Source organism: Gossypium hirsutum, chromosome A06 (assembly GCF_007990345.1).
Source record: "Gossypium hirsutum isolate 1008001.06 chromosome A06, Gossypium_hirsutum_v2.1, whole genome shotgun sequence".
In the NCBI taxonomy this organism is placed as follows: Eukaryota; Viridiplantae; Streptophyta; class Magnoliopsida; order Malvales; family Malvaceae; genus Gossypium; species Gossypium hirsutum.
Window position 1 is genome coordinate 86,144,473 of NC_053429.1, and position 10,054 is coordinate 86,154,526.

At 35.2% G+C, this 10,054-nt stretch overlaps 2 protein-coding genes across 6 annotated transcripts; both read right to left on the reverse strand.

Moving 5' to 3' along the window:
* Positions 1-998: 998 nt before the first annotated feature.
* LOC107962172 (uncharacterized) lies at positions 999-3,187 on the reverse strand. 3 transcript variants are annotated; one of them, XM_041115337.1, is made up of 4 exons: positions 2,538-3,187; positions 2,267-2,381; positions 1,553-1,623; positions 999-1,468 (listed from the first exon to the last, which is right to left on the reverse strand). In XM_041115337.1, exons 1-4 carry the CDS (start codon positions 2,620-2,622, stop codon positions 1,434-1,436), a joined length of 306 nt encoding a protein of 101 aa, XP_040971271.1. In that variant the 5' UTR covers positions 2,623-3,187; the 3' UTR covers positions 999-1,433. The 3 variants fall into 3 exon arrangements, with proteins under 3 accessions (XP_040971271.1, XP_016753948.1, XP_040971270.1); XM_016898459.2 differs by having other exon boundaries at positions 2,267-2,424; positions 2,542-3,182; XM_041115336.1 differs by having other exon boundaries at positions 999-1,623; positions 2,267-2,424; positions 2,542-3,179.
* A 564-nt stretch (positions 3,188-3,751) lies between these two features.
* LOC107962170 (protein SMG7L) lies at positions 3,752-9,623 on the reverse strand. Of its 3 annotated transcripts, none has more exons than XM_016898456.2 (6): positions 9,166-9,623; positions 7,702-7,808; positions 7,000-7,590; positions 6,736-6,858; positions 6,427-6,635; positions 3,752-6,021 (listed from the first exon to the last, which is right to left on the reverse strand). In XM_016898456.2, exons 2-6 carry the CDS (start codon positions 7,762-7,764, stop codon positions 3,984-3,986), a joined length of 3,024 nt encoding a protein of 1,007 aa, XP_016753945.1. In that variant the 5' UTR covers positions 7,765-7,808; positions 9,166-9,623; the 3' UTR covers positions 3,752-3,983. The 3 variants fall into 3 exon arrangements, with proteins under 3 accessions (XP_016753945.1, XP_016753947.1, XP_016753946.1); XM_016898458.2 differs by having other exon boundaries at positions 7,702-7,834; positions 9,166-9,413; XM_016898457.2 differs by having other exon boundaries at positions 9,083-9,176.
* Between the last annotated feature and the right edge of the window lie 431 nt (positions 9,624-10,054).

Below are 10,054 nucleotides of genomic sequence, written 5' to 3' on the forward strand. Positions count from 1 at the left end.
ATTAAGAGGGTTAACTTATATTCTAAAAATAGAATTTTGTGCATATATTGATAAAAATATCAAGATAGTCTACCTAGTTATGTGTTGTCAAAAATTAATTTATGTGATATTAGATATATAAAAGAATTTTCTAAAAAATTTCTTCACAAATATCAAAAACTAAAAAAAATGAAAATATAGAATTTTGGAAAAAAAAACAATATTTCCATAAATTACCACCACCATGGGATGAGATTTGTATAAAAAAATACGATTCTTATTTAGAAAAGCACAGTAAAATATCAAGAGTGGATTCAGAAACTATAAATTCTATAGGAAATAGAATTAATTTTGCAAAAGAAAGAATAATTGGTTATTGTTTACAAAGTAAAGCTTCTAAACAAGTTAAGCATAAACTAAGTAATAAGTATTGTACAAAAATTCTAGAAAATGAACTAGAATTTGGATATAAATCAGTATGTCCAACTACTTATAAAAAACATAAAAAGAAAAATAGTAGATATAATCTAGTTAGATGGAAACCAGGAAATAAGAAAAATTCAGGTTATAATAAAAAGGAAAGATTCATTAGAAGAAAAACTTCTAAAAATCATAAAAAATAAAAATATAAATGTTTAATAAAGTTATATAGCACCAAATTGTTCTAATAAGGAAAAAAAATGCAAGAAAATTATTAAAACATTTAAAGAACAAGATTCAGAAATATGTTCAAAAGAGTAAATAAATCCCGAAGAAATATTATACGAATTAATTATTTTATGTTTGATTATTTTAAGACATTACGGTAATTATTTTGTCAAATAATTATCTTTGACAAAAACTACCAAAAGATTTGCAGAGAAGAAGCCATCGTCTCTTTATTTATTATTATTATTTATTATTATTGACACATCCTACAACTTGTTGGCAAAGATTATTAATTGAAACCCTTGAACAGGGTCAACTAGATTCTTTGTGTTCCTTTCCAAAACATATGTCTTTTATTTTGCCAAGGAAAATAACAAAAAAGCATGGGCTTTTTATTCATTTGGGGGAAAAGGAGGAGAAAAAGCCCTAACATGACCCACACAAAGAAGCATAAGACATCCAATGACTATGAATATGTCATTGATAAGTTAGGAATCCTACCTCAGTAATGGCATCCATATTAGAATATATTTAATCCTTACAAGAAAACTAAGATTGGAGTTCTATATAAGTCTCAATTTTTGCAAATGAATCATCAGTACAAGAAATATGAAGTTTTTGCTTCAACTCCCATGCTGCTCATGCTTCTGCTTCATCAGGGCCAAGAAGAGCAAACATAAGGAGAAGGAAGCAAAGAGCGACTAATGATCGGCGTCCCCGACGTGATTCCCGGGAAAGAAAAATGAAGCAACATGATTTGCTAACACTTCTCTTTAACATGTTTTCTTAGAAATGCCATCTCATTCTCAAACCCTCCACCTTTCCTTGTGTTTGATGACATCTTCACCCGTAATGCAATTCAAAAGTTAAGAAAAAGAAAACTCAGTTCATTCTGTTAAATTGATTCTTGTTCATTCTCTCTTACGATTATTCGGTATTAAGTCCATCTCTTGCATTTGGCGCTCAACAAAAACCAAACCGGTCTGTTCAAGAAACCTGCATAAGATATCCATCCAATAAACCAAATTCAGGGTGTATGTCAAGTAACAGTTTCCAACTAGAAAAGATTTAGGTTTCAATTTTGCTATTTCAAATATCATCATCCCTATCCATATAATTACTGCTAGCATTATAAGAACCAGTCACGTTCGCTTTCTTCCCTCCAATTTATTGTTCTAAAACTGGAAAAAGAACTATGGGAGCATGCAAGAATCGACATTTTCAAAACAAAATTCCGAGCTCCCTACTCACCATGTCTATCTAAACCATGTTATGTGCCATGATAACAGGCAGGTTCAATCCAAACTGATATCTAATATATCACCATTATATCAGAAGAGCATGCTAAAACCCATCATGTTTGTAACAAAACACTGAAATTTTCAAATGCTAAAATACCAAACCATTAAAGTCTGAGAGAATCATGGTAATTATGGTACAAATACCTTTTGACAATTAAAGTATCCTCTCAGATTTAACATAGAAAGTGCCAAATGATCATACAAAATCCCATGATTTTCATTTAAATCATAAATAGCAAATAAAGCAACTGCAAAAACTAATATAAAGCTAGAAGACTATAAATCCATGTTCAACACAAAAGATAATTGGGGTGGGGGGTTAGCATAGACAGTATTACCAGTTAAGAAGCAAGAAGAGGGTGATGGCAATGAGAACAAGGAAAGCAACATGAAGAATCAAGGAGAAATCAGTAGAGGAGAATGCTAAACCCAACATGAGAGCAAGGCAAAGACCTAACATCAAAAACGTTAATTTTAGAGTACTCCATGTAGGACCCTGAAACCCAAAATCGTTCATTAGAAACTACATAAATAAATATGGCTGCAAATATTGTAAATATCTAAAAAGAGAAGGGGGGGGGGGCAGATCGTAGAGAAGGAAAACAGAACCGACGTTGACACCAGGAGCTAAAGCTCCAAGTAAAACAGCTTGGGTTGATGATATATCGCCTCCTGCTGATTGTTCTTTCTCCATTGGATCTTCAGATCTTAAGTTTGAGAAGCAAAGCCGGAGACTTTACCGATTGAAATTCCTAGGGCTTCTTCTCCGTCGGGTTCAGTGGTTTAGGGTTATAGCCGGTTTGGTAGTTAATAATTAGAATAACCCAAACTCCGACAATTCAATATGGTTCTTCTACTTTTACATCATATTTCACCTCTCTCTCAAATATTTCTACTTATAAAACTTTTAATGTATTTTTTATAAAAAAATTATTAAAGACTGATGGTTCTCGAGATTTTTCCTCTTAAGATTAATTTAATGCCTAATATTTTTAGTACTATTTTCAAAATCCTCCATGAAAACTGATGATCTCCTCTAAGCTTCATTTCATAAAAGGATTAAAAAGCTGAAGTTCTGAGTAAAAGTCAAGTCAGTTGCCTTCAAAGAAACAATCTCATTTTCAAAGGCACTAATTTATGCCCCTTTTATGGTGATTAAGATAATCTCAAACAAAATGATGCAACCCTGTTCAACAAAATGATGCAATAAAATGAGGTTGATCTTAGGGTGGTTTTTTATCAAAAAAAAAAGATAATCTCAAAAATTACTCAAATAATTCTCAACTTCTTCTAAGCAATGTTTCTCCCTCTCTTCAACAAAGATCTCAAGCCCCCTTTCGGTGAATCCCTCCCCTGTTCAATGGTTGCTCTCCCTCATCATTGTCCACAACAGACAAAATTATGTTCCGGGATTCCAATGGTTTTCAGCTTATATCTTCTCAGAACTTTTAATGTTAATTACTGCAGGCTACTTAGGAGGGAGAAATATTAACACAGGACGTTTTAAAGCAGCCAATCTTTGAAGACATCAAACTTCTCCAGGACGTCAAAATTATACTACAATCATCAAACAATTGCCACCTGAAGAGAGAAACTCGCCGTTGGGCTAGGTTGCTTCTGAATCGTTTTTAGCTTTACTTCGCCTAAAATTCTTCTCGTCTTTGTACAACAAAAAAAAAAAAAAAAAAACTTAACCCATTGTCCCACAGCAAATTCTCCGCCTAAGACTCATCAACTGCCTTTCCATTGGCTTGGGTAAGACCCATCAACTGCCTTTCCATTGGCTTGGGTGTCTTATTGATGGGGATTTCGTCCATTACGCATGGCAAAGTAAATTTATAGAAGACAACATTTCTGGTCAGTAAGACAACATTATATATCACTATAAAATCATCCTAAATCTGTGACACCCTTTCTTCACTTGAATACCTCATTTTCAGACTTATGACTAAAACAGACCTACATACATATTTTCAACTTCTTTATGTCTATATATATATATATACACACACAGGATGTATGCTACGCGAACGTCCAAAGAGAGCTTCAAAGTTTTTAATTTCCCATGAAAGTAGGATTTCTCAGGGTTGGATCCTGCTGGAGTAGCCATTCTTTCTCTTTTAGATACTGCAAGAGTGGCCGTGGCTCGTCTCTAAGCTCAGTCATGGCTCCACAGGCATAATGGCTCGGTCTTTGATAACCATGAAACAGCTTTTCCCTTCTTGGTTCCTCCATGCCGTAAACACGGGGAAATCCTTGATGCAATACTGAACTCTCTGTGTAAATTGTTGGATTTGGAACAGATGGAACTCCGTATTGATTGAAAAGACCAACACGGGAACCATCATGTGTGGGAATGGGGTTCCCGGGAGCGTAATAGTTGAGAGGCTGCACATGGCTGTTGGCATGATCAGGATTGCGACTTTCTCTGTATCTCCGAAGCCATTCTGAAGAAGTCATCCCGCTAAATGGAGGGTATTTATCAATGAAACCTGGAATACCAGAACCATTAATACGTTCGCCATCAGGGGACCAATTGGGGTAACCACTTATCCTTGATGCATTGTAGAAATTCTCGGGTTTGTTAATGAACTCTGAGCCATTCGCCCCGGAAAAACTAGACTGATTACCATTAAACCAAGCAGCATCATCAGGCAATAAAGGGGCAGAAGGAATTGGAGCCGAATATGGTGGAGGTGAGTAAAAGTAATTGGTTAAAGCTTCAGATCTTGATGAATTGACAGAATCCTCGGTTTGATGGATCGAAAGATCGCTTAGGGATGAAGTGGCAATTTCTGCAATAGGGCTCAAGCTTGGTCTACTAACATCACCTCTTGTCTTTTCAGTACTGCTTAAACTTCCTTGGTTTAGAACCCAAGAACTAAGTGACGGTGGCCCAGCAGAGATGGGGGCTTCCGAAAACAAGAAAGCCGCGGTATCTTTTACAAAAGGCTCATGTTGCTTGACAGGTTTGCTGCGCCTGAAATTCGAGATGTCAGATTGAAAATCTGAAGCATCAGAATTGGCCTGGTTTTGCGCTATTAGTAGGGATGTAGCACGGCGCAAACATTCATCAGAAGGAACCGTTTCCTCCATTTCGTTTGGAGATGCAGGGTCTTTTTCGCTATGAATTTTCCCATAGGGTGGTGCTGAATTATGTCTTGTAAGAGGCTTCAAGAGAATAACTTCTTCCTCTTCCATGGCAACAGATTTCCCATCTGCAAGATGGCTGCTTTGGTTTTCACTTGCAATCTCTGTCTTGCATTCTTTTCCAGCTTCATATGTATGCTGATTCAGCCCTTTGACATTTACATCTGAATTGGACTCCCGATCTTCTGATTCTAGTCTCTCAGGCATTTCATTTGCATCTTTCGGATAGAATTTCTTCCCCAAACTATCAAAGGTAATCCATTTATAGGAACCATTTGATCTGCTTGCAATCTTCATTGCAGCATTGAGCATACGCTTAATACGGCATTCAATCCCACTTTGGTAACTGTCCATCTGATTCCAACTAGTTGAGAAATCTAATGAAACATGTATTTGAGCTAACGGTGCAAAGCCCCTCAACTCATAGTCTTCCCACAGTGCAATTCTTACATCAGACACAATTTCAACGTTAACATCGAGCTGCTTCAAGAGGTCCATAAAAGCAGCCAAAAAATAAGATATAGAGCTTTTAGTTTTCTCATCCACTCCATATGCTTCAACTTCATCAAACATACTTGCCAGCCACTCCACGAAAACAAGTATGGCGGGTAGAAGGGGACACGAGTTCAAAGAATTTGCCCTCAAACATCTATTTACAACACGTCCCATGAAAATAAATGTAGCACTCAATGCGAATTGTATCAACTCGAGATGCTGCTTGTTCTTTCCATCTTTAGACCCTGGCAATTCGAGGTTATTATTTAGATTATGGAAGACGAAGATGAAAACAGAAACAGCTTGAAGAACTCGGAAAGGGCCTGTTCTAGCTGAATCCATAAGCTGATAGGACTCCAGCATTGCCCTTAGCTTTATATCATCTAAAGCCATCATCACATCCAACACTCTCATGGTAGATGCAAAAGCACAAGGGAAGTCCTCCAAACTGCCTCGCATCAGCCAAGAACATGAGAACTTAGTTAAAGGCGGAATGCAAACTCCAAAAAAGCTTTAAATATTCTTTGTTAAAAACAGAATACAAACACCAAAGAAGCAAGTTGACAAACCATCCGTATCGAGTAAGATTGGCAGCATTCAAATTGATAGAAAGCAATCAGAAAACATCTAGCTGTGGTGATTTCAAAGACAAACTTATTTTATTGGATCATCATAAGTATGTTTTTGCAACTCAAAAGTCAATTCTTCATATACTCCATATGCTATGCCCTATGGTAATTTACAAGCATGAAAAGCAGACATGATACGGATGAGACAAATTAGCATATGAAGCCTTAAACATATTTGCATCTTAAATGAACTAATTCTACTCTTCTGTAGTTACAAAAATTACCTGGATTTTAAGAAGAAGAAACTTAGTGTTCGGATAAGAAGCAACCAAAAATTCATTCCTGCAGAGTGATCATTTTCACCCTTCAACAGAACGCCATCTGAAACTTTTTCACTTGATTGTAATTTTACCTGGGAATCACTTCTTTCAAATGGTTGTAAGAAATCAAATTGTTCCTCACTCGAAAGAGATGGCAAATCACATGACCTGTTCTGCAAAATCACAAGAAGCATTTGGAAATCAGAAACTGCTATGAATATCCAAAGGGTACAAAATTATTTGCATGGCATGAGCAAACAGTATAAATCTTACTCTTTCAAATAGTAAAACAAGATTGTTCCAGGCATCCGGGAATGGTTCTTTTACAGCTAAACTTCTTATACAGTGGTATAGAGCAAGAAACTCATCACCCACGTACGTAGCCAGTACTGCCAACTAAAAGTGAACATTAATGGTTATTACATAGAAATTGGGAATTCAGAATGTTACAAATGCAACTTTGTTCTATATAATTGGCTCAGATACTACATTTATTGTTATATATCAATAGAGAAAATAAGAAAACACTTAAAATACCTGATTCTGGGGGTTTCCGCTATCCGGCCATACCATTGCAGCTTCCAAGTAGTAGGCGGCTGCAACTGACCAATTATGCTTGAGGACACTAGATTGTTCAACTTGTTCCATATATCTAGCAAGATCCCCGAGACATACTAAAAACCGGTGACATAAGAAGTGACATTTCCGCAATTTCACAGGTTCAATAGAAGCATTGATGCCACCCCTTCTAGAGGATGAAGATTCTTCAGGAAGTCCGTAATGACTTCTGAGTTTCTCAATCAATTTTTTGTAAAATTCGGTAGCTTTTAGAAGAAATGACTTAAACCCATCTATATATCTGTTATCAGAACCACTTGAGCCCATTGCACACATTGTACTTTCTGAATTAGCTGAGCTTCTTTTTGTTCTTTTACGGAACTCATCAATGTGCTTATAGTGTAGCTTCCACAGCGAATATTCAACATCTTGGAGTTCTGTCAATTCATGATCATCCAAGAAGAAACTCTCGTAATTTAAACAGACTTTGTGGTATAAATCCCGAACATCAGAGTGCAATAAACCTTTGGTGTGGATTAACACCCACAAATGCTTCTCTGTGTTAGCAATCTGATGAAACCAACATGATTTCGAGAGTCAAAAACTAATTGAAACAAGGGAGAGTTTAGTATACAAATAGAGTATAACATGAAATTGTAGCTACAACGTCCAAAAATGTACCTCTAGAAGGAAACTTGCTCTGGCCTTCTGATCTTTCAGAGGAACAGCTGAAGTAGTACTCATGATTATAGTGCGGACTGTTCTTTCATATAGTTATATCTCATCAACTGGACACACAAATATTTATAGCATACTTCATCCAATCAATCAATTATGCTCATTAGAAACGTAAACAATGGAAGAGAAAAGGAAAAGAAGCAACAGCATGACTGAGTAAATGCTGAAATAGGTTAATACATCAGCAAAACGGACTGACTCAAAACTATTTTGTAATAATAAGAAGAATGTGGACGTCCAGTAGTCTATCTTGCTTGAATGGAACTCAAAACAATATGGAATTTAGATTTCAGTCCAATCCATGAATCACTGAATTTCTAAATTGCTGTTTATGAAATATGGAGCAGAACTTTTTATTTCTCAAGTTCATCCACCAGCCATATCTGAAATCCATAGATACAACAAAACCTTACCGATTTCAGTTCATATTCTATATCAATCCCCCTACTTACAACAGATCAAATTCATATCAGGAATCATAAATCCATATTCCCAAATGAGCCATTTGGATAATACTTCGAACACAGAGAAATTGCCTAGTTATACAATACCACACTCCTTGGACCGAGAAACCTTCTAGGATTTGAAGTTACAGGACTTAATGAGCATATCATTCTTTCCTAATAAGCTAGCAAGTTCACTGCTCCTTTTTCCTCTTATATGTTTCAAGTTTCGAGCATTCAACTACAGACTCAAGGATTTCATCTTTAGCATTCAAATGCTTCAGACATGGATGAAGCAGAAGTTCTGAATTCAGATTCAAATAGTAGTTTGAGTGAAGCTGACACCGTAAGAGGAAATTTGAAGAAATACAATATAATGGAATGATATTTGCTGCATCAAAAGCATACCAAATCCAAAAGTACTAATAATACTCGTAAAATTCAAGTCACTTTCATCAGTGGGGGAAAAGGAGAAAAAGGATAAGGCAACAATTAAGATTTCGAAGCAGATAATGCATCCAGAAAATGACCATCATCATCACCATGAAAAGGAGTAAAATAAGTTCTAGGGAAAGAATTGCTCAATAAAAGCCCCAAAGTTTTCAACTTTTAATACAATTATTCCATCAAGTATACAGCTTCTTGCCTAAGGGGGAAAGAAAAAAAAATCCGCAATAAATGAAATTTGAGAATTCTCATTTGCAGTTTACCATAAAAATGAACATGAAGTATTAGCAGAGAACAAGAAGAAGAGAAAAAAGGAACAAGACCAGCAACAGTGAAAGAAATTAGAAAGCAAATCAAAATAAGCAAACAAGAGATAATCAAAGCAAAAGAGCTGAGATATTTTTCAAAGGACTAGAAACCTAAGAACATCATACCTGAAAATGAGAAACCAGTACCAGGAAAAAAAAGAAAAATATTTAAAGATTCAATTAAAACCCCATTAGGAACAGGAACTTACTGCCAAATTTTGGAGATGAAAGTATGACCAAACAAAGGCCAAATAAAAGTACCCACATGGAAGTGAAAGAGAAAGACAGTGAGAGAAAGAGAGAGAAGCGCGGAGATTGGCAAGTGAAAGAAGAGGTTAGCCACCTGTTCTGCTTGGTTGTGAAACAGACAAAGTAAAAGGTGGCTGATGATGAGACTCATGGAAACAATCTATACCCCCTATATTAAATGTTTTTCTTCCCTTCTTTTTCAAAAAAAAAAAAAGGAAAGAAAGAAAGAAAAATTGTTGCTTTTGTCATATTCCATTGGTTACTGGTGTTTACTAGTTACTACATACCAGTCATCATAGAATAAAAACTCTTTAAAGATAGGAATAAATAAAAGTGAATTCATAGTATCATCACCATCATCGTCCGTCCTTCTTGACTAAATGAAGAGAGTATCCCTTGCAATCCAAGGCAACCCCATCTTTCTTCTCGTCTTAGAATTTTCATTACTCATTTTATAAGAACAAATTGCACCATCATAATTTCAGTAGCATCATAATCATCATCATTATTAAAAGGGGTTTATCCAATTACTTAATTGGATTAGCACTTGCACAGGCGGATGGAGGCAAGTTTGAAAATTTATATTTGTGTTCGAGAAACTGTTTCTCCACCTTAGAAATAATGAAAATACTTAATTTTTGCAATCAAAAGTTTTATAATAAATTATTTTTCTAATCAATTCGAAAAAATGCGATAAAAAAATTAAATTTTGAATTAAATAGTTTGGGATATCAACTCAAATTAAAAATTAAAAATTTAAGTTTAACTCGGATATAAATTACACAATTTATCTGAAATTTCAAATAAGAAAATACAAAACTATGTCATTTTGATAAATATTTACATTTT

Coding starts and splice junctions, on each gene's coding strand:
- LOC107962170 (XM_016898456.2), bottom strand. CDS start 7,764: ATGAGTACTACTTCAGCTGTTCCTCTGAAAGATCAGAAGGCCAGAGCA. Junction 6,859..6,999: donor GCGGAAACCCCCAGAATCAG/GTATTTTAAGTG, acceptor GTTCACTTTTAG/TTGGCAGTACTGGCTACGTA. Junction 6,022..6,426: donor TTCTTCTTCTTAAAATCCAG/GTAATTTTTGTA, acceptor GATGCGAGGCAG/TTTGGAGGACTTCCCTTGTG.
- LOC107962172 (XM_016898459.2), bottom strand. CDS start 2,622: ATGGAGAAAGAACAATCAGCAGGAGGCGATATATCATCAACCCAAGCT. Junction 1,624..2,266: donor CTCTTCTTGCTTCTTAACTG/GTAATACTGTCT, acceptor TATCTTATGCAG/GTTTCTTGAACAGACCGGTT. Junction 1,469..1,552: donor GGACTTAATACCGAATAATC/GTAAGAGAGAAT, acceptor TTACGGGTGAAG/ATGTCATCAAACACAAGGAA.